At 40.7% G+C, this 24,606-nt stretch overlaps 1 protein-coding gene across 1 annotated transcript in view; it reads left to right on the top strand.

Moving 5' to 3' along the window:
* Positions 1-24,606, top strand: part of PCDH11X (protocadherin 11 X-linked) — a gene marked incomplete at both ends in the record, with an annotated part of 390,090 nt that overhangs the window by 268,126 nt on the left and 97,358 nt on the right. The window contains one exon of the mRNA XM_082289139.1: positions 4,237-4,435. Within this exon, the coding sequence (XP_082145265.1) occupies positions 4,237-4,435 (199 nt within the window). The remainder of the gene's footprint in view (positions 1-4,236; positions 4,436-24,606) is intronic.

The raw sequence follows: 24,606 nt of genomic DNA, 5'->3' as shown, positions 1-24,606 counted from the left end.
CTCACAGCATCTCCTAAATAAGGTCTGTTTTAAATCAGAATTATCATCTAAATAATATAATTAATTCAGCATAAATTAAAAAGTAATGTTTTTTCTTTATGATCTCTTTTTAAAAGGATATTAATTTGCTTCAGTGAATGAAGATAATAAGGTTAATAGTTTAATGTTCCTCAGTTGATATCTGCTGGTTTTTCTATTACCTTTTTTTTTCTCTTTTTGATTATAAATTGGCTAACCCCTGGTGTATAATACCAGAAATCATCCCTTCAGTGTACCCAAAGCTATTTACTTAGACTCATCTTTTATTATTCCCACTGCCACAGTCTAATTATTGTAGTGAAAGATTGAACACAGAATAGTTTGGGGCTTTGATCAGTCTTCATATAAATTTCAATAATGAGAGTAAAAGGTTTTGCGGTTTTCGGAGATAATTTGATCCCTCCAGACACACTCGGCTTTTACCAAACACAGTGAATGCTGTCTGAGGCCTCTGACAGCATTTGTGTCTGGGTCCATGACATCTCTGCAAGCAAAATTCTTTTCTTATACCAATAAAGAGTAATTTAATATTTTTGAATGTGCCAGGGAAACTATAGGCTGCTGCATGTTTTTCCTGAAATTTTCACTTCATTGTCCCCTATCAGTTTAATTGTCTGTATTACAAGTTCCTACATCAGAATCCTCCACGAATACATAATAGGTTTGCTTGCATTTCTCTTTTTGAAAAAGTATCCTAACTGTCATTCAGATAAATAAAATAAACCATAATCCTTGTTATTCTATTACTATCGGTGCTGGCTCCCTTCAGAGATAAATAGAAAAGCAGCTGGAGACTGAGGATATTTCGCAATCTTATAAATTGAAATTTAAATGCCTCAAGGAGGAAATTTCCAAAATAATTGTGACAGAAGATAAGTCCCAGCTTTTGGCAAAATTTTATTAGAATTACTTGTTCCAGATCGTTGTCTGACGCCTGCATGAATTAAGAAAATGGCAGCACTGCCATGTAGAGGAATAGCTGGGCTTTTTTCATCTTGATAAATTTTTCTGAAAGTGCTCTGTCATCAGCGTTATCAGGTGTGACATACTCAGGGACACGATCAAATTAAAAATCATGAGCCTTTAGCTGATGCCGGTTGATTTTAAATCACAGGGGTTTGATCTTTCCAACCAAGAACATCTCAATTTATGCAACTAATTTTTAACTGAACGTGGGGGTTCGTTAGTAACATTTTTAATTTTGCTTGGACTATGGGGTTTGGTTTTCCTCACTGGGCTAGGCAGTTAAAAAGAGTTGGTGACTTTCTGGTCTCCTCTACTGTCAGCTGGTGAAAAACTTCTGCTGTATTTTGACAGTGAACCCTGAAAAGAAATATTCCTTTGTTTACATTTAGTGAATCCCAGATGCACAAAGTAGTAACTAGTTGCACATAGCAATAACCATTGTATTCCCAGTCATTTTCTAAAGCTAGTAATGGTGTCTAATGCTAAAACTTGGGCTAAAAATGTTTTAAGAATGCCTTATTCTTCAAATTCACTGGTAGCTTGGAGAGGAGAGGATATAACCTGGTGTGGGTACCAAACACAAGACAAAGGCAGTGCAAACCCCACAAAATACAGCTTTTACAGGCAGCTCATGCAGTGGAGGTGGATTTTTTTCATACTGTGAATACCAAACTCATTTCAGATCAAAGAATTAGCATATTCCCTTTCCACATGTCATAGCTGTACATCTGTGCAAGTTTTGAATGCAGGGAGTAAATGAGAAACATCACAGGAATGTTTCCACTGGATCAACTCTGTAAAACTTAAGTTATTTGACCTGTGAGGGAAGAGTTGTCTGACACTGCTGGTGTGGATAGGGCTCTGAGAGGCAGCTGACAGTGAACTGGAATAGGATAAGTCATACCAGTAATTGCTGCAGATCCATCTGGATTTTTGGACTGTGCAGAGACACTCCGTGCATCTTCACCCAGCTGTGGTGGGAAAAGGCAGCAGGAGGAGCAGAACCACTGTCCCAGCCAAGCTTCCAGAGAGCCCTGGGGGAGCTGCAGGCAGCTCGCTGTGGAGTTCAATGAGCGAGTCTCCTGGAGACCCCAGAAATGCATGGGGGCTGTGGGGGTGTCAGCTGTGAACCTTTTGCCACCTGAACGTTTTCCCAGTGGGCTGTCAGGCTGTCCCAGCAGTCACAGAGGGGTTGTCTTCTCCCATTTCCATCCCGTGTAATGGGAAGTCATTCTGTGTTCAGCTCTTCAGAGCTCATCTGATATCTTGGCTTGATCTGTTCCAATATTTCTCAAAGATCTGTCAAATGAGGGAGAGTCTAAAATCTGCAAATTTGATAAACAGGAAAGCAGGACTGGAAGGCAAAGTATACTTGAAAATGGATGAAATCATCTGGAAACAGAGAATGGCAGGGAGAATGAATGCAAAGTGCCACTCTTAGGCTGCAGCAATCAATGGCAATAACCAAAAAGGGAATGATAAGGAGAAGATCAATAAAAAGGACCTGGGCATTGTGGTGGTTGGCAAGGAAAATGTGCTGTGCTGCTATGGCAAAGGAGGCTGCAGGAGATGTGAAATGATCCTGCTGCACTGCTCGGTGCTGTCGGGACCTTGGCTGGAGCTGGGGGCCGGGTTTGGAGCAGGGCACGGGGCTGTGAGCAAGCTCCTGTGCAGGGAGAGCAGCCAGAGAGAGCAGAAGCACCCGACAGATTGAAATAATAAGGTCTGTTTATTCTGAAGCAGAATAAAGTGCCAAATGCCAGAAAGATGAGTGGGAATAAGCAGACCATGATGGATGGAGCTGAAGAAGTGATTTATTTTGTAACAAGAAAGAGGCAGGTTCAGCATTAGAAGAAAACCTCTCCATTAACAGTGGTGAAGCACTGAAACAGGTTTTCTGGGAAAGCCCTAAGTGTCTTACTGGTAGCTTTTAAGAAGCTCTGTCACTCACACCTGTCAGGAATGGCACAGGTGAAGTTGCTGCTGCCGTGTTCTTGGCTGCACACAGTGTACAGCAGCTGTCTGTGGGCATGTGTAATAATGTCACCGTGACAAAAAGAGACTTTGAGAAGTGGAGGAGCTGAACTTTTTAGCAAAGACTCAATATAATTGCATGTTTTCAACACCACTGCCCTATAGGAGCCAAATATCTAGTGACCCCTGCCAACATCTGCTCTGTTATAAACACTATATCCTTTTTTTGGATAATTGCATCAAAAGTCTGATCTTCAGCTTTACTAAGCCCAGCAGTTCTGCATCCACAAAGTTTTGCATTGCCTTTCGAATGGAATTTTGAGTAACAACAACCTAAGAATATTTTTAAACTGTTTGTTTTTTGGGGTTTTTTTGAAGCTTCATATTTCAAGTTTCCAAAACACGGATATCAGACACATCAAAATGATCAGGAGAGCTGCTTATTTTTTGTTCATATTTCCTTTTAATACTGGGAAGGATTTACATTTTAGTTATTCAGTTCCTAAATCATGCAGATTCACTTAGGTAATGAAAACTTTCTCCAGTGCTTGGTGCATCAGGTGCTTTGTTTCATCTGGCCCTTCCTTCCACAGCTGGGCTGAGATGCTTTCCATCCTCAGCTCCCTGTTTCCCAGCTTCCAGCCTCTTACAGTTAAGGTGCAGGTCTGTATAACGAAAATCAAAGGAGTTGTAATGAAATGTCTGAAGGAGAGATGGGGGACCTACTTTTTATTCATTAGCTTAACGCCTGTGCAAAATCTATTAAAATTGCTTTCAATACATAAGACTTGTTGTTGTTTGTTCTTTCTCTGCCTTAGAAGAATCCAACAGCATTATAGATGTGCCACATTTTTTAGGCCCAAAAGTGTGGAACAGCTTTTAATGGGAAAGAAAATGTTTTTTGAAAACTAGAAAACTCAGCAGTGAAATAAATTGAGCCTCAAAAAGTGATTGAAATCTCCAAGTCAATATACAAAAGGTATCCAAAGACTTGTGAAGTCTGACAGAATCTCTTTAGTTTGAGGTGTCTTTCATTTTGCATCAGGGCTTACATTTTTAAAAAACAGCAGCAGGCAGTGCTGTCAGGTGAAGCGGGTTTGAAAGCAGCCTGCCTGCTCATGAAAGCCTGAAATTGTGCACAACTCTGGGTAATGCGTCCTCAGCAGATAACTGAAATAATACATTTCCTAAATTGGCTGCATTAAGCAATTACTGATACCGTAGTGGAAACCATGTAATTTTGTTCCTTCCTTGTAGCCCCAGCGCCGTGTCACGTTCCACCTGCCAGATGGCTCCCAGGAAAGCTGCAGTGACAGTGGGCTCGGAGACCACGAGCCCACGAGCGGGGCCAGCACGTCCCACCCGCTGCCCCTGGGCTTCCCCCAGGACGAGTTCTACGAGCAGGCGTCCCCCAACAGCCGCACGGAGGGCGACGGCAACTCGGACCCCGAGTCCAGTAAGTGCAGAACTCCGCTCGTCTCACTTATTAAATCATTGCAGGAGCAAAAGTGGGGCTTTTTGTTTCTCCAGGTAATTATTAAATGTGAACGTCGATTTTAATGTGGCCAAAGAAGCTTTCTGTTTCTAAAAATGGGAGGTCTGGCCATTGGAGATAAAACACTTGGTGCTGTTAAGGGTTTATGGATGACCTGGTGTTTTTATGGACCTGCTGTGCTATGCACGGAGGAGCTTTCTGATGAGGTTAACGCTGTTGCCCTAATGGTCATAAATACCGTGCTGAGGGAATTCACATTTTTTAACATTTCCCTTTCCAACACTACTGCATGCTGTAGTTCAACAGGGAACTCGTGGGTGATGGGCAGCTCTGTGAAAAGACTGCAGTCTCCAGAAATAAGGGTTTCTTGATTTGTCTTTTGAAAGCAGCGATGTAACAATAATCTCAAAAGAGTTTGTCATCTTCTGCCATTGCCACTGCCTCCTTGTGATGTCAAAAACAGGGAGGAAAAACCAACAGGAGCTGTGGGCACTGGCACTACTCTCTCTGCTGTTCTGTGATGTGATAGCCAGTTGGAGACTCCACTGAACTTTAGTCAACTGTTAATTGTCCAGAGGCTCCTTATCTGGATTAAACTGAACTGTGCCATTGATAAAGAGACACCTGAATGTCTTTAAGCCTCTAAGGCCTTGTTAGTGGCTTAATAAGTGATTTGAAAATACATCTGTTCTGGGCAAAACTTGGCCCAAAAGGTGGATTTCAGCTGCTTTAGTGTATCAGGAGGAATGAATTAGTTAGTGCTATGCACTTGGAATAGCTGTAGAAGGTAGTTACACTCTGCAGTGGCAAATGCAGCATCCAGCAGAGAGCTTTCACTCTGACTCTGTGCTGGCTCTGCCACATTCAGCCTGGCTCTTGGCAGACCTGGGGATCCTAAGCTTCAGACCTCATAAAATTTGTAAACTGATCTGTTTCCTGAAATAACACCAGAATATTGTGTTTTCCAAGTTGATAGACAGCTGACAAGAACCATCACAGGTTTTTGATCTTGTGTTGGAAACAATCATCTTTTTTTTTTGTTTGTGTTTATGTATTTGAGGCTCTAATACATCCTTAATAATATTCTAGGCAGTCAAACTGGATTCTTCACAGAGTTAAGCTCTAAAGGGCTACAAATACACCCCTAAAGAAGGAAAATATCGAATTATATAATATTTGCTGCTTTTGCTATTCATACTCAGGGTCTGAACTTGCTCGTTCTTGTTGCTTCTAACTGATATTTATACTTTACTGAAGTGAGAATGATGTACATGAAATCAGTATCCAGGGCCTTTCCTGCAGAGAGCGTGGGACAGGACCTGGTGTATAGGAGTTCTCAGAACAGGCATGTGGATCCTGTCTTGCCATTTTCAAAGAGGCTCAGGTTTGGGATTTGTCAATGCCTTTTTTGCCCAGGTTTTGTAATTTGAGAAGAAATGACTTCTAGAATGTGGCTCTAACAGTAACACAGCTCTGACATCTGAATGTCATTGACACACATCCTGTGTGGAAGCTGAGCAGGCGTCAGATGTCTTTCCAAGTGTGAAGTTGAAGAAAGTTTAATCACCTGTCTAATTACCTGACAGTTCAGTTTTAAACTTGAAGTCACAGTTTAATTAGAGTTTATTTTATGTGAAGATTTTTCTTGCCTTCCAACTTGTATCTTATTGAAATAGTTTGATTGATACAGCACGATGGTTACAGCATGGAAAGCTTCTTCTGTGGCCCTTTTTAGTGTTTTATGCTTATATTAATGGCAGCACCTAGTGGCAGGACCAGAAAAGCAGACTTAAATAGATGATGTTTTGTGCTCTCCTATATCTAAGTGCAGAAGGGAGAGACCCACAGCATATTTGTGTTCAGTGTGCTGCTGCAAAGTGACTTGATGCAGATGACAGCAACCAAATATCTGTGTGCTGATCCGTGCAAGGGTGCAGCCTGAGGTTCATGTGGTTCACTTGTGCACGCAGGACACATTTAGCCAACAGTGAAACAGTGAAAACAGCTTTGAATTGAGAGTCTCCTCTACAATCTTCTGCTGGATTTTTGATTGTTGGTTTTTGTTAAATCTAATTTTGAATGTCTTGAGGCATTCAAAGTATTTCTTGTCTTCCTTCATGGACTAAAATGTTGTTAATGTGAAAAGAGACAGGAAAATACGGGCAGGTAATCTGAGTTCATACAGCAGAGCAAGCATGGCCTTCATTCCCTCCCAAGATCTTTCATATCTGACCTGTCTTAATCTGAAACACTGTGTCTGGAATGTTAAGCCTAATTTGTCACCTGATGGGGATTCAGTTCAACTTTGCCTGCCAAGGAGAGAGATTTGGGGTGAAACGATGTCAGCAGTGTCTAGAACCAGCCAAGCACACCATGAAAGCTGATGGCAGCTGTGACACCACACATGGACATGTTCAAAAGGGTTTCTCCCTCTTGCTTCTCCTGACTACAATCCTTTGGTGTTATTTGTTTCTGTAATACTGGAAATTTTTGCAATTTGGAAGCTTTCCATTTACTAGCAATAGCAAAGCATTTATTGCAAAACACTGAAAAAAATGAGCATAACAAAATTTTAAAAACCAAACAAACACAAAAAAAAAAAAAAAAAAAAACCAACCTGAGAAATATTGGTGAGAGGAAGCTTTACAAGCTCACATCCAATACAGGACTGAAGCAAGGAGGGAAAAAAAAATAACTGTAAGGTTATAGTGGTTAGAAAACTGTGAGAAATTTATATGTAAACCTTTAAAATTAATTGACTGTGCTAATTAAAATTAGAAATAGGCTATTTAAAATGATTTGTGTTCTCTTACTTTAGTTACCTCCTTAGGAAAACACCAAGTGCAGTGTGGTAGATGCATCATAAGGAAGAGATGCCAATAAACTGTCACACTAAATAAATAGTAATATAAAAATGCATGTAGGTTTGTAGAGAACCTTATCCTTAAGTGACAGCACTCGTGTATGTGATATTTGTATATTTTCTGCTCATAAATTGCTCAAATAAGGCTGTTCCAATAATTTCCTATGCTAAGGATTTTAACCAAATCATCTTCCCTGCCCCCTTTTTTTTTTACCCTCTGTGTTATGTTTAAATGCAAAACACACTACAAACATAGACAAAGACCAACAAATTCTCTATGTCTGGACTTCCCTGGCAAATTCTGAGTGGTGCCCTCTCGGTGGCTGTAAGCAGTGATGTTGATCAAAGGGGTTGAGAGGTACATGCAAACCTCAGTTATGTTGGGTTATTTAATACATGTGTAACATATTAATGGCAAATTTTCATGCTTCATCTGTTTTTATAGCCTTATCAAATCTGTTTCCTTTCCTCTAGAGAATAAAATTATTTTACTTACTTTTGTTCGGAGAAGGTAGAATATGCCTAGTTCAGCCAAGAAATTGGGAAGAGCAAGAGGGATGATTGCACCTTGGGGACAGGGTGCGTGGATGGGAAGCCAGAAAACCTGAAAGTAATCTGCAATTAAATAATAGCAATCATTTTGTAGAAAGAAAATGGAAGTATAAACAAAGCTAGCTGAAAATTAAAGTTAATGAGGCACATCACACTGAGATTTCAGGGTTTCAAATAGGAGGAAACTGGTGTATTAAGGAGAGGGGGTCTCCATGAAGAATATTTAGCATGAATTAGTGACTAATAAGCCAAGAAAGTTGCATTGAAAATCAGCAAGTGTAGCACTAGGGGTGGCCAAAAGGGGAATCAGAAACACCTTAAGTTTGTGGCCATGTCAGGCTGGTGTTGCCAGAGGTGTTTGGCTGCCTGTTTTTGCCTCCCAGTCAGACCTTTACACAGTTGAAGAACTGTTTGGGTGAACTGGGTAGAAGAATTCTTGTGGGTTCAACCCCTCGGGAGGGGGAAAGGTAATTTTTAAATACATGGATTCCCCAGTTCCATTTGTTCCAGGAGGCTCAACTTGTGGACAGTAAATGAGTAAATGAGTAGCTGGGGCAAAGCTTTGCTGGCTGTAAGTGATCATCAGACTGCAGCAAATCAGTCTTAGGAAGAATTAAGACTGCAATCTGTGGTATTTAACCACATAAGAGGGAGGTTTGCAGCAAGGAAGACATCTGTTCCTGATTAAAGACAGCATATATTCTTCCCCAAAATTAAAAGAACACTTTCACCTTGACTTAATTTTTGATAAGGGTGATGTTGATGAGCACAAAGGCAGGCTGATGAAGAATGATGATAATGGCACTAAAAGTCAGAGCAGGTTCAATGCATTCATGTGGAGGAGAGGAGATAATCTTCCTCCCAGGATATCAAAACTGATAGTGTTTTCCTTATCTTCTGTAATTCTGAGACACAGGGGTGTCAAGCAAAAATAAAGCTCTGGTCAAGCTTCACTACTGGAAAGCATTTTCAACAAAGAAACTAAGATATATACAAACATAATGCAATAAATGGTATCGTGGGTTTCCCAAGAGCAGTACGAGATTAGCTCCATTATCTCACTTGCATGATATGTATTTTTAACATTGAGGAATACATGTATAGTTAATCTATATATATATTTAAGGGCTAATAACTGTTATTATGACATTAGGGTGGAGCATTAGTAATTACAAATTAAAAGACATAGCATAATACAAGAATGGAAAAATCTCCATAATTACCTTCATTAATGAGTTTGGCATTAAAAAGCAGGAACATGTCTATGAAGTATTCTACTAGCTCAAAGCCAAGCACCCCTGACAATGGAGGAGGAGGTGTGCATGACACAAGGATTGCATTTGGTAAGGATTTGAAGCAATAGCAGTGGGATGAAATCAAATAGTTGAGAGTCGTTCTCACAGGAACTGGTGTATGTAACTAGTGTATAAATCACCAGCTGAAAATGACATAAAGAAAAAAACCAACTGAGTGTTACAAAGATAAACTATAAATCACAAATACCTAATGTGACTGTGGAAAAAATCCTGGGTTACTCCTAGTACAGGGATAAAAGAAGAAATGAAAAAACCTCAAGGGGTTGCTGACACCATAGCAGGCCTGTTATGAATAGTGTTGGCTTCCCACACTAAGGAAAGGTGAATTAGAATGGGAAACAAGCATAAAGAGATATTATTAATAACAGGGGAATGGATGCCTATATGCAGAGAAAGGAATTAATATTGGCTCGTTTAAACTGCAAGGTAAAGGCTGGCTGGGGACTGGGGCTGCTCTCACACAACAGCAGAGAGTGGAAGCCGAAATGAAGCACTGGGCTGGCTCACAGGGAAATGAGCTGGTGCTGCCTTTAAACCAGCCAAGGCTGGAAATTTGGGGGCTGCAGACGAGAGCAGTGAGGAAGTACAGAAGCAGGGCATGGGAATGCAACCTGGCTTTAAAAAGGAGCTGGATAAATTTATGAGAGGCCAAATAAATTGCTGTCCGTAAGAGCAGCAAATCCAGTGTGTCACACAAGAGGTGACCCTTCCACGCTGGGAATCTGAAATCCAGGGGTGAATGTGTTTGCTGAGTCCCAGTTCTGCTCTGGGCTCAGCTCCAGCTCCAGCTGGACACGGGGTCCTGGTGCCTCACCCGTCCGGGAGCGTGGCCGTGCCACCGCCGGCCGCTGGCGTGACAGGAGCTGGCCCCCGCTGGCCCCCGCTGGCCCCAGCCCCGTCAGCAGCTCAGTGACAGCCTGGGGGGCCCTGTAACTCTCCCTGGTGCGTGGTGGAGAAGAAAGGGTCAGCACAGAGCTGCAGACAGGGAGCTCATTCTCCCTGGGAAAAACGCCTGCATTTTCTGCCATGCTGACTTGTCTGATAATCAGAAACTCTGCAGTTGCTGAAATATACTCTTTAAACATCATCAATAAGATGCTCTGGCAGCTGGACTTCAGACCTCATGCTGGGACACAAGAAAAAATAAATCTACAAAGTCTTAAGTTTCTTGTTCCTTGTCCAAAAACTGGGCTGCCAACAGATAGAATTTTTTTTAATGATGCTTTTGTTTTTTCTTCCCATCTCCTGTGCTTTTTATTTCCACAGAAAGGTTGAAACCTAACAGCAGTATTTGCATTCAGTTGTTGCTGAGTTATAAACACACTATAGCACTTAGGCCTATTTTGAATAAAAAAGAAGCTGTCATTAGTTAAAGATAACAAATCTCAAGCTAGAATACATCCCAGTCTACCACATCTGCCCATTGGGCCCTTTGCCTTCTGCTGTTTTGGGCTTTTCTAACCCCACGGCTGAACGCTAATAATTAAGTCGGAAAGTGCTGAGGTAATTAATATTTCTGAGGCAATAGAGTTTGATTGATCTTCTACCTTTAATCAAATTAGCTCATACGTAGGTGGGGGAGTGTAATGGCTGAGCACGGCTCTGTAGCACTTTGTGAAGTGCCAACCTCTGCGATGACCTCCTGCCAGTGCACCCATGAATCACGGTCTGGGAGCCTCCACAGCAATCATTAAGTGGCTGTGTGATTTATAAGATGGGGGAATTGGCAGAGATCAGAACCAGGATGTGCTCAACACTCCCATTTTAAGGTGTGTCTCTCTCGGGGGCGCGGTTTCTGCCTGTGTGGCACACGTTGAATGTCACAGGGCTGAGAGCTGTGTGGATTTTCCAGATGTTTTAGCTCTCTGTGTCTGAAATGACTTAGTTATAAGCACATAGAACAAAACAAGCCAACAGAAACTCCTATAAAACAAAATATTACGGCCTTCTGGAGTTGTTCCTGACTGGAGAGTGGCTAAAAGGGCAGACTGGAGAGGTCAGTTTGTAATGATACAGATGAGTGGCTTTTGCAAGCAGATTTTCACTTGTACCTGAGAGGATAGAGATTGCCTATTCAGAAATAATTCCATGACTTGGAAATTTGATCCCTGGGTGCCTGACTTAAGAGTTGTTAAAGCAGCTGACACAAAGAGGGGAAAAATGGACAGAGCAAATTAAATTAAAAAATGCAAAAGCAAAAGATTGTCCCACCTGTCCTCTCCCAGCTAAACGCAGCACTATAAACACAGACTCTGAGTTTTAGCATTTTGTACTTTCTGTGTATAAGGAGCACTCTCTATAAATTCTTTTTAAAGTAAATTTTAGATATTTTATTGCTGATATCAGAATATAAAGTCTCGATCTACATTTTCTACTCTTTGAAGAAAAGTAAGATAAAAGCAAGTTTTCTGAGATGCACCATGTTCTTTCATGCAAAATCAATGGGGATTGATGAGGAAAATCAATGGGGAAAATATGCTGGATTTTCTAGACTGCATACTGGGATGAAGTAACTCAGGCAACACTAACGTGTTTGTGACTACCACTTAATGTAATTCCTGACTGAGGTTTATAATAGAAGTTACTCTGTCTAAAGTAATTCTTTCTCTATTAGAAAGAATAGCTCCACCTTACAGCTGAGAAATCAGTCACTTCTTGTGAAATAATAAGGAAGGCTTTAAAACATTTGTTTTGGTGGTTTTTTTTTTTTAATAATAAATGAGATCTGACATCTATAAACAGTGATTTAGTGGCAGATGTTCTGTGATATATATTTATGTTATCACTTAAGCTGACATGGTAATGGATAATCCTATTTGTTCTGTTTATGAAAGTTTGAAAATATGTTGCTATAGCGAGCAGGCTGGTGGGGCAGAGGTGGACAGAGAACAAATTTCTTCCCTCTAGTTTTTCAAACTCCTTTTAACTCTGGCTGGCTGTCATATTTGCAGTAAGCAGAGGCCCTGGAGTCTGGCTGGGTGAATGGAATCGAATTTGGAGCACTCTGTCCAGCAGTGTGTTAGGGTTTGATGACTACGACAGCTCCAGGAGTCACAAAGGGCACGGATTAAAGCGGGAAGTTTATCTGGAGCACACGCAGGCTGAAGCCACTGGTTCCCTCCTGCTGAGAGCGTTGAAGACGAGTGTATCCTGCATATCTCAGATCTAGGTGTGGGTGAGGTAGAAGTTTATCAGGGGAAGCAGGGCTCTGAGGCAGAAGCAATCCCTTATCTCGTCAGCGGGTTTGAGGGTGCCTCGTGGCAGCGTCCGGTGGCAGCAGGGGTCTGGGCTGCCAAAGTCCCCCCGCTCCAGCACGGCTCCCATCAGACAGGAGTGTTGGCCCTCTCTTAGAATGAGCCTTTCTTTGCTTCTCATTTTCATTTGGGCACCCACACAGAAAGGACAAGTCTATATGAAGTTTGTGTTTGTTGCAAAGCAATTAATTTCATGTCCTTCTCTCTCTCTGCTTTGTCTCAAACTTTCTCTTCCTTCTTCTTCTAAGAATAGAAAAACACAGATGATGCAATTCATCTTTTTTTCACTAAATCAAGCTAATCAGTGGCTGCAAGAGGAGCTTTTAGCAATATGAAATATTAGGATGTTTGTTAGTGTTGAGTTCCTGTTTTAAAAATGGAAATATAGGGGGGAAAAAATGGTCTCTTTTATATAATTTAAGCCATGTGAAAAATGTCATAATTATAATTTGATTTGAAGCATTTTAATTTATTACTTGATTTCCACTGTGATTAATGAAAAAATATATCAGGAAATATATTTAGAGACTGTCTTTAGCTACCAGTCTGTCTTAGAAATTAAATGGAAAAATTGTATTTATTGAACAAAGCAGATTCCCAACTGACAGTGCATTTCAAATCACAGCATTTGCTGACTCAAATCCGATCAACTCAATAAATCCAGTGATTGTTGTTCTTGTTTGTGTGGAAATGTGGTCATCCTTTAATCTGATGTTTTCCTTCTAACTGGACTTTTGGTAGGGAAATAGGATTGATTCAGTCTTGTAGAATGCATTAGGAACAACTAGAATTGTTCCAAAAGCTCATCTGTATCCATATGTTCCTGAGTAGGGGAGATATTTTTGCCTTTACTCTTCCAATATCTTTTATCCTTCTGGAAAAGCAGTGTATTGTTAATAAACTGCTGTTTCTGTCTCTTTTTGAGGTTGTCTGATTGGCATGGTGATCTTTTTATTTTCTGGTTACTGTTGAAACCTCAACGTTGCCTTATCTCAGTAAGGAAAAGGCCCAAAGCCCTTGTGCAGGCTCCTCATCAGGGGAACACGGGGTTGGGGTCCCTGTGCATGCTGCCGACCCAGCCACTTTAACTCCAGCTTTTCTTGAAACATACTGGTCACTGATGGGATGTACTCGTTCTGAAAAACAAAATATATTTGTCTGGGTTGAGCTGAAGAGACCTGGGCAAAATATTTATGATTATACTTTTGGATCTATATTACACCAGAGGTTGAGATTCTCACCTTTGTGTTTAATACCCATAAATAATGTTGCTGCTTCGGAGTTAGTGGCAGGATTTTGCAGGGACTCTGCTTTATTTGTAGTGCTGTGTGATTCAGTAGTGTTCTTATTAACTCAAGTGACATTCTAATTGTTGTTAAATGTTTTCAGAGTTTACTCTGCATGTTGCTGAAGTCAGCAGTTCCAGCAGCTCCAGTCTCACGCATCCATTTCAAAATTCTCAGCCTGGCCTCATGCTGTCTCGGCTGTTTGTACATATCCATTCCCATGTTTCAGTTGGAATTAGATGGTAAAATCCCTGGATTACAGAGAGAAACTTTGCTCTGTGTTTGTGGGGCTCTGAGCACAATGTGGCTGTTACACTGATTTTCTGCTCCCAGTGCAGTTGCAGTAAAAATCATCACAAATACTTGTAGAGTAGAAGTGGAGCAGATCTTACAAAAAACATTTGCTGTGCTAGCAATGCTTCTAAGTGCAAATCAGGTCTTGTTTTCATGTTGCCTGTAAAAACCAGTTAGCTCAGGGTTTTTTGATTGCCCGAGTTCAATTCCACTGCTGATGCTGGTGAGAATGGGGTGAGCAGACAGGAGCTGCGTGTGGCTGAGGGCAGGTTCTGGCATTGCTGGGCAGTGCTGTGGTGGGCCAGCATCACTCTGGGGTAATTCAGAGTCACCCGGCTGCCAGATCAGTGGGGCCACGGAGGTTCCTGTGATTGGAAGCTCATTTAATCATCCTGTATAAAGTGCCTGGCAAATACTTCCCTGCGCTGTGCATGCCAGTGATGCCGAGTTGAGGACTGTGTTTTGCAAATGCTTTTGTGTTCCTCAGGTTTGTGTCACTTCAGCCATGGTGAACAACACTGGTGCATCTCGAATAGCTTGGCTGAGATGGGATAATGGAGTGAGATGGAGCAGGACTTTACAGCACCTTCACCTTTTCCTGCTCAGTGCTTTGGAATCTCACTGCCTTCTGCCATACAGCTCTGTTGTGATTCTTGTCCTTGCAGTGCTGAAAGCTCTGCTTGGTGCATCAAATTGAAGTTCTCCCTTTATAATAACAGTAGGAATAATAAAATAATAGCAGGAAGCAACAATTGATCCATCTAAAATGCTATTTCCAGGAAAAGGGCATGGCTGTATGGTCTGCTGGACTTCAGTTCCTCTCATTCAAAATAACCCTGTCTCTGTGATGTACCAGGAAGAACAATCATGCTATTTCAATAGTTGTTCTTTTATCTGGTTGTCTTGACTGATGTTCCAAGCCTAGTGTCCCAGAAGATGTGTCCTCTATAGGGTGAGACATTATAAAGTCTGCCCCTCATCTAATACTTTAAAAGCAAGCAAGCCTTTCTCTGCCAGGAAAGGCTTTATTCATGTCACATACTAATCATACACCAAAGCACTATTTAGAAATAGAAAGACAACCTTTGCCTCTCCTCCTTAGTAGTAGTACATATAAAGAAAAACAGTGGCAATAAAAGGAAATAGGAGTGGTGAAAGAAAGCACTTTGAAAACTATAAAGGCAAAAATTATTTTTATCTCATTAGAACTGGCATTAAAGCTTTTCTTTATACACATTCTCATATTTTTTTACTGAGGGTCAAATATCAGCGATTACAGATTCTACTGGGGTGGACCTCTCATCCATCTGTCTCTAAAATTAGGTCCTCATTTCTCTTTTTTGTGAAGATCACAGGAATCTTTCTCCATCAGCCCCCTTATTGCTCTGACCTACTCCAATACTGGAAAGTATTCACAGAAATGTGAAAAAAGGGTCCATCTGTAAATGAAGCAGGTCCTTTATCTTGTGTTGCTCTGTCCTGTGAATGGAATAGCATTTGTTACGTAGGGTCACATGAGAATTAGGAGTTTGGATTATTCCAGTATGATTTACATGTTTTAAAGAATACTAACGGTTAAATAATCTGCTTGGATATTGAACTAGCTGGTTTTCCATTAAAGGATTCATAATTAAAAGGTTTTGACTTCTGGAAAAAGGGTGAGGTACTTCCTTCTACATTTCATTTTATATTTTTCTTTCACATCTGCTAAGCTACAGAAAGATTTTAAAAGTGCACTACTGTGAATTACTCTGGAGTTAGACAAGGAGAATTCTCCTTTGTTTGCTTTCCTCCCCCTGAAATCTTCTGATTTTTGATACAGCAGGGTTATTTCTGTGGAAGGAGTTTGTGCCTGGATCACTGGATGACTCCTGGCTCTTAATTTGTGTCAGAATGCAGCAGATTGCCAAATCCACGTCCCAGCTTCAGAAGCATTGTTGTCTCTGTCATCCTGCAGCTGGCACTACAGAAGAAAGCAGCGAGGGAAGAGCCATGAGTTCGTAGGGCTGATCATAGCAGGGCTTTAGCACCAACACTTAACTGCTCGATAAACCTAATGAGCCCACTTGGTTTAGCTGGAGCTGCTGTGTCTCTAACAAGAGCCTGCCTCGCTGTGTCTTAATGCAGTGGGAGGTTTTGTGTCTCTGAGCTGAGGCAAGGGCCATGGAGGGAGGCCTTTGAGGAGCATTTCCGTGGAGTGTTTGTCTCCAGCAGAGCCCGTGCTGTGCCAGGTACTCTGCAATCAGAGCTGCTCCCTCACAGCCCTCGAAAGCAGAGGTTTCACAGTGAAGGATTGAAATCGCCAAGGAGGGCACTGTCCACATCGTGATGATCCAATGCAATGACAGAAAAATTAAAGATTGACAATGCAGCCACAGAGTCCAAGAGAGGTAAGGTATTTCAGAGCATGGAAAAGAGGAAAACGGCCTGAGCTTGTTCTGGCGCCTGTGTTAGGAATGAATCATGATAAGGATTACAAAACTTAAGATACAGTAATTTAGCCACTAAAGATGTCTTGACAAAAAGCTCCCTCATAATTCTTTCTTTATGCTTTCTATAATACTGACTTTTAGGATTTGTTTTCCCTTTGAAACACAGTCACAAAGAAACATGGTTCTGCTTTGTACATTCATCTCTAACCTCTGCTACCAACTTTGCATCTCCAATCTAAAGAGTTCAAGAGAAATTCTAATACAAGGAAGCAGATGTTTTCTCTTTTGTATAACACCTATTCTTGCTGAATAGGGATAAAAGATGGTGAATGTGGGGGGACATTAATATTTCTTGTTAAAACATGCTTCACAGGCTGAAGAAACTCATATACATAATGATAGTCAAATGTCGGCGAGTAAAAATAGGGGTTTGTTAGAAAACAGCTGTGCTGCACAACTCTTTGACAGAAATAGAGGAATGCTTTATCCAGTAAAATTCACAGAATTTATTTAGAAGAATCTGTAGCTGTTAATTTTCATCAAGACAGAAGGTTAACGAGTCTGAAATGGAGGGGCTGGTTCAGCCTCGTTTCATGACCATGGAAAAAGAAATTTTTAACTCTGACAGAGCTCTCACTTTGCTCACAGCAGATTTCTCTGTGGCACCAGGCTGTAGTTTCAGTGCATTTTTTAATGCACCATCATTCTCGTGCTCCCTGAGAATCTTTTGGCGACAGCTGACACACGGCAGTGCTGCTGTCTAACACTCTTGCTACCACCTGGTTTTAGCTGTTTTCCCCAAGGTTATGTTGCAGCCACTGCCCCGTTTCCCAGTGGAAGTGCTGGGGTGAGAGCCTGTGCCCTGGGCAGCACAGACAGTGCCTGTGATTGTCACTGCCGTGGGGACACAGGTGCTCCCTGCATTGCTCACCTGCAAGGGCACTGCCTGAGCAGCTCTCCAGGAGATTTGGTAAGGACAGACTCCATGTCAGGAAAGATCCTGGCCTTTTAGGCAAAGGATCAGCAGCTGTGTTACAGATAGTCCACCCTGTGAGTTTAGGAACCAGCCCTGGACAGCTGCCCCCACTGGGAGGCAGGAGATTTTATTAACTGCAACATTGATGAGGCTCTGGAATATATAGAACAGAACTGTGTTGCATTTATGCTTTAAAAATTGATCACCCTTTAAACTGTAACTGCATCCTACTATTTACAGTGGCTGGGAGAAGCTGGCTCTGACGTCCTGCACTGAGCAGTGTCTGACCTGTAATGCAGAGTTTGCAAATAAGCACATGAGCAGAGCAGCCAGGGGGGGCACAGACAGATTTTTCTGGTGCAGAAGCTGGAAGTGAGACTGGCACAGCCAGGCAGCTGCATTTCTAATTCACAGTCACTCTATCCTCGACCCCCCAGGAAATGCTCTCTAATCCATAAGCACTTTGCATGCTGAGGTGAGATGTTAAATACCAAGAATTGTTTCTGAATAATAAGATTATGACACAAACCAACAAGAACAGGGATCTCAAGGTTAAAGATAGCACTTCTCATTCAATTTGAGCTGGTAGAAAGGAAAAAAGAGATTAGAGAAAAAGGAAAGAAAACCGAAAAAAAAAAAAAACCCTGCCAAACTGAAACTGTAACTACATCAAGATATTCAAGATATATCATAAAAAGGTTTTTAAAATCTGATGTCAGTATGTATATATATATTTATATATATAATCAAAATATATTTGTTTTCCATTGTTAAAATACTGCTGTTGAGACAAGATCTTTCCCAGATATTTGCTCCAAATGTACCTGATTCAAATCATCATGCTCTTTGTGGCATGTAAACTTCTTGCTATAAGAGGGACATACTTTAAGGCAGATGGCAACTTTTTTTTCCCTCAGCAGTAGAAGATGGTTCCAGTAAAAATATACTATCTTTACTCAGATGTCCATGGTAACAAATAGAGAAAAATAAACCAGCTTTTTCTTCCAACAGAAATCCCTTTGAACACAAATGTGTTTTGTTTTTTGGTTTTTTGGGGTTTTTTTTACTCAAGTATTGGTGGTATTTCTGGAACATATTTGAATGTTAAGAGTTTTCTCTGAGCTTCTGTTAAAATTCTGCTCTGAAACAGAAAATTGTAAAATCGGTAAGATAAACCCCAGTGTTTAGTTCTATTCCAAAAATGTTCATTTACCAGAAGAGAAGTTCAGCTGAAAAGTACCACTTTTCTTTCATGGTTTGTAGGAATAAGACATCTTTCTCTGGAATCCTTGATGGATCTTGCCTTTTTCCTCCCATTGTGTCAGTAATTTGTGGAACTTCTGCTCATGCCAAGAGAAGTTGTAAAATGTATTTGTAAATTACTGTTTGAGAATCTTGAACTAGAAGACCTGGTTTGTTTGATGTGAAAATAATTCTAGTTTCATGTGTAAGATATATAAACTGCAACAGTAATGTTGCATTGATTGTACTGCTTTGTTTGGGAAAAATATACAAGCAACCCTGAGTGAACAAGGCAATTTTCAGGCTCGATTAAATAGAGCAGACAGAGGAAAGGCTGAGGAGGAAAAAAAGAGCTCTAAAACTATGGACAGAGCAGTTCACTCAGGCAGTACAGATTTTCTCCTAATTTTCCCTTCATGTGCTTCAGCTTGGTCACATATTCAGCAGCAGAATGATGGGGTTGTAATATTCTTTTCCCAAAACGTACTGAACTCAGTGCTGCCTTTGAGCAGGGTCCTTGTTTGCCACCCAGGATCTTATCTAAAAATCTGTCTGCCACTGAATGGGCCTCTGGTGTTAGTGGGATTTTGGTTACTCCTGCTCTGCCTCTTCACTGATGCATTTTTTTATTAACTTTAGGGTCCATAGAGGCACTGGGGTAGAAGTTACACGTGACACAGGCTCTCTGTCTCACCAAAGGGGGGATCATTCCCCAAAAAGATCTTTCACCAAGTATGGTGGAACTGCAAAGTGGTTAATAGCAAGAACTATCAATCATTAATCAATCATTACAATTGCTGTTTGCAATTATAAATGCCAAGACATAAATTAGGAAACACTGGGCCTCAGTTTAACAGGCACAGCCCTGCCCAAATTTCACTATGAAGTGCCATAAATAAAGTGATAGAACTTCAGAAATGACATCTTCTATGAATAAATGCAAATAAATTGGGCATGAAGATGTTTGGGGTGGTGGAAGAGAGTACTTGGATTTTCAGCAGTGACAGAACTAGATGAAAGACCATTCTTAATGTACAACCACCCCTATAGCTTTAATGTGCAACAGAAAAGAAGAAGTTTGTTTCAAATCTAAGTTTGAAAGAATCTTTTACATTGAGATTCTGCCAGTGGCTGAGTACTACAGAGACTGATTTTCCCCAGTCACAAGGGAAACAAACTACCTGTATGTAAATTCAGCACCTTTGATCAGAAAAAAAAAAAAAAAAAAAAAAAAGCTTTGAATTATATTATATTTTCATTTTAACACTGAAATTTGTATGTGCTTGGAAAGCTGAACAGCATGTCTGGCTTTAGCCTGTGCTCATTTGTAATGAGTAATTATCTAATGATGATGCTGTTCAGCATGCATGAGAGCTCCTGTAGCAAGATTGGGAATTTTAAGGAAATGCTGTAGATCAAATGATCATGTCTCATTTGTATTCTCTTAGTTGCCTAGTCACCACTGCATTTCATAAAGCAGCTACAGAAATGGACTGCAAATATGCATCATTTTTGTGTGAGATGAGAAAAGGCTCAGTGGTCCTTCGATAGTGCAAACAATCCCTTTCCCACACCTTGCATCATCAGCTGACGCTGTTCTGAGCAAGTCACACATTGCATGAAATGAGTTTTCAATCCAGTCAGGAAGTGCCCCACTCCTGAGGTCTTTAGGGATAAATAAATGTGTAATTGAAGGCAGAATTAGCTGTGTGTGAGTACCTGGATGTGTGGTGTAATTTCTCTGCCTGGTGATCTCTCTGCTGTGCTGCTGGTGTGGGACCATGGGATGTGTGGGGTGTGTGTAGGAACTGTGACCTGAACAAAAGCCTCTATTTCCACTTGGGAATGGGAAGCTTGGTAATCCAGTTAAAACTTTTTTTTTTTTTTTTTTTTTTTTTTTTTCTGTTTGCAGCTGTTAATTAAACAGATAGGAATCTGTTTAGCAAAATAAAAATGGTTTATAACATTAAAAGAAAAGAATTAGAAATGTGAGTATTCTGTTTTAAAGAGATTTAGGAGTTTTCCATTGACAGCAACAGTAATTTGGCTTCTATTCTAATGTCAGTATTTTCCACTGTGGAGGAGATCTGCTGGTATATGTGCACATCTCTGCATATTTATCTGCCTTCATAATGTGAACAAATTGCTTGTGCATCTCAACATATGTATCTGCAGATGCATACATCTCCTCTCCCACTGACTGATGGCTCAGTTTTGCTTAATTCAACACTTTCTCAAAGACACTGTCAGGGAGCTTTGCTGGGGAAAGCCAGATCTGCCCACGGAAGGCAGCCTTGTAATGGGCAACATCAGAGGGCAAAATGCTGTAAAGCCCAGCCTGGACACAGCCCTGCAAAGCTGAGCTCAGCTTTTAACCTGCAGCAGCCTCTGTGCATTCTTTAGTTAAATTCCCTACTCCAAGCACTTCCAGTGAATTCAGTGGGTCTATCCTGAATGAGCACAGTTAAGTAGGTGCCTAAGTGTTTTCAGGCTTTAGGCTTTACAAGCTTTCATAATTAGTGCTCCAGACAACATTAATTAAAGAGTACTTTAGAAAGAATATAGCTGTTTAAACCTCTCCAGTGGTTTGCATCTTATTCAGGGATCCCAATCAATGCAGCACATGGGTAATCCACTCAGAAAGCCAGGCATGATTATAGTTTAATATAATCTGTATATACATCTTTGAAATTGTATATAGCAAACATATCTCTATATGAAGTCACTTCAGTTCAAGGACAATTAAAGAAGACAGTAATAATGAAAGAAACATATGTTTTCATTTTTGTTATAATTTCTTCAAGAATTGTGATCTATGGTACTCAGATATGATGAAGAGGAGGGTTTTCCTGAGGCTAGCAATATTTCCTTTATTTCCTTGTTTAGCCTTGGGACAGTTAGGATTTGTATCTTACCCATCCTCCTGTTATTGTACAATCAGGGATGAATTAAAAGTAAAGCACTGACTGAGAGTTTTTATATTAAAAAAAAAAAAAAAAGACATTGAAATGTTAAGCATGATGTTATATCTGATTTATTGTGCAAGGCTGGTTTGAATTCTTTTGTCCCACTGTACTTGGGATACGATGCAGTCATCTGTCTTCACAAAACCATCTGAGTGTCATGTGGCAAATCTTTTGATGCATGATTGAGGATTGTGTTTGGCAATATAGGATCCCCTGCAGCAGCTCAACTTAAGGCTTAAACACAGTTTTAATTCTTGGCATTACTTTTCTTTTATGCTCTTTTCCTCCCATATTGAGATAATTTCCAAACGCTGATGAAGAAAATTACTGCATCTTGTACTGATATAGTTGTAAAGGCACAATAAAATTTGACATCTTCCATTTAGTGTGTCCTGATCAGAAATAGTTCTATCACTCAGAAGAAATTATTTTGAAGCCTAAAGCAGGAAGAATATAATAGTTAAGCACAAAATTACCTGATGGGTTTTTAATCACCCTGACAATTATAAAATAAAAGATCTCTGTCCATTATTGAGAGGAACAAAGACCAAGAGTAGAAAAAGAGGCAATGACAAAGTAAATGATTGAGAGGGTGGGAGCCTCCTGTACTATCTAAAACCTCTAGAGATGCTCAGCAGTGACTCAGACATTTCCTTGAGTACACTGAGCTGCTTTTCATCTGGCTCTGTGTGTTAATTACTCCAACAGAAAGAAAATACTGAAAAGCACCTGGACAATTTGCTTGTCTGCTTGTTTTCCTGTCATGTTTCCCTGGCAAAAAAGTGGTGGACCCAGAATGCCTGCAGGGTTTGAGGTGTGGAAGCACATCCAAGGCACTGGCAAGGCTCCAGGCTGAGAGCAGGACTGCAGCAATTCTTTGGGGTAAGGGCTGGAGGTACCTAAACCCTCAGAAACTCCCACCTTCACAGTAGTGACAGGGTTCCCTTCCAAAGGGGTCAAAGATAAAGAATCTGTAGGTCTATAGATAATATTTCTCTGTTTTCTTTGAATGATTTTTTTTTTCCCCTGTATGTGCTTTCCAGTCCCTCTCAGCACTGCTCCCAAAAGTTCCACTTAGGGAAATTAGGTAATGATCAGACAATAATTATTTACCAGGTAAGTTCGATTCATCATTTTTTCCTCTGGCCTCAACTCTGTGCCAGTGACTGCTGATTATAAACACCATTAGTGAAACACAAATCAGCAGAGTGTACTCAAGTTTCTTTTTCCAAACCAGGGGCTATTTTTCAGCATTCAGGTTCCCCATAGGCTTTTAATCAAGGTTATGGGAAAGTCCATAAACTTTCTGCTGAATATTTAGCAAGCTGAAGGTCGTAGCAGACATGAGGTCCCAAGGACAGGGAAATGAGATTGCAATCGGAAGAGCAGAGGAGACCTGGTGATAAGCAAAGCTTTGTCTACAGATAATATCTGCCAGAACAAACACCACAGTCACGTTGGCCAGCTTCTTTTGTGAGATTTCATTTTCCCAGTATAAACAGCCATAAAAAGGCGGTAAACATGAATGGGTGTGGTTTGCAGGAGTGTTAGTCACTGAATTCCTTTGAAATGATGATTGAAATCCAGTCAGAAAAGAAGTTTGAAAAATGGAAAATGTTTCGGTGTAGTTACATACTTTTCTTTTTTACTGACCTGAAATCTTAATTCCCTAACATTTTTTTAATAAATACTCTAAACAGCCTCTATTATACTGAATTGTAATACCTGTTTATATGTGTAGCCAACAATTTTTCTTTGCTAGATCTTTTTAATTGAAGAATTTTTAACAGTCTAGTTGTGACAATATTTTCTTGTGTACAAATGGAAAAGCAATCTTGCAGAAACTCTTACCCATGCCTATCCAGCAGCTATAAAAATATAATTATTACACTCTGCATAATGCATGAAGTGAATATTCAGAAAAGTTATCTGAAATGCCAGCCTGTAGAGGCTACACAGGGTGTCCACTGTGCTGTGGCTTTGCAGCAGCAGCAGTGCCCAGAGCTCTGTGGCCACAGCGGCTGCAGGAGCTCTGTGGTGGCACAGGATGCACCGAGTGTGTCTGAGATGGCAGCAACCCACAGCCTCTGCTTTTTAGGGCATCCTCACAACCGCCCGACAAAGTTCTCTCCCCAGTAATTAGTGCACTTTAACCTGTGTTTTTCCTGAAGATGATATGCTGCTAATCCCTTATTTGTAGCAAGAAGTCAATGAAATATTTAATGCTTGGTGTCATAGCCTGTTCTGAATAGTACAGACATAAATTCCTTTTGTAAAACCAAGTTGTCCTGTGACTTTTTATCTGATGAGGGTGAGCAGGCCCTGGCACAGGGTGCCCAGAGAAGCTGTGGCTGCCCCTGGATCCCTGGAAGTGTCCAAGGCCAGGCTGGACGGGGCTTGGAGCAGCCTGGGGTAGTGGGAGGTGTTCCTGATCATTACAGAGGAGGGGAAGTCAATGGTCTTTAAGGTGCCTTCGAACCCAAACCATTCTATAATTCTGTGATTTTCCCCCTTGCTTTGTGTAAGAACCATTAAAATATTTACCATCAAAAATCCTGCTGAACTCAGAGTTGGTGATGTAACTCAAAAGCTGAAAACATCCCATTTCTGTTGATAGAATAACACACTGTTTTGCAGTAGATCTGGTTAAAATAGGTAGAATAGACTCATAATATTGTCTCTGCCTTAATTATTATGAGAGAAAAAAGGCTGCAGAGAAGAAGCCATGCTAAAAGTTTTCCTTCCTTTTATTATAGCAGATACTGTTAAGGACCACAAATGTTAGCAACTCTGTGACCATTCTAGGTCTGGGACGATTTCATTTATCAAATTGTTGATTTGGGGGTTAATTTCTTAGCACTGGATGAATTTTTCCAGTTATTCCTTTCATAATTTGTTCATTGTTGTTGAGAGGAAGGAGAGCCCAGAAGATAACTGTAAGCAAGCTGCTA

The sequence above is a fragment of the Coloeus monedula genome, assembly GCF_965178545.1.
Source record: "Coloeus monedula genome assembly, chromosome: 12".
Lineage (NCBI taxonomy): Eukaryota > Metazoa > Chordata > Aves > Passeriformes > Corvidae > Coloeus > Coloeus monedula.
The sequence above is the reverse complement of the archived record's forward strand: the minus strand, read 5'-3'. Positions and strand labels throughout refer to the sequence as shown.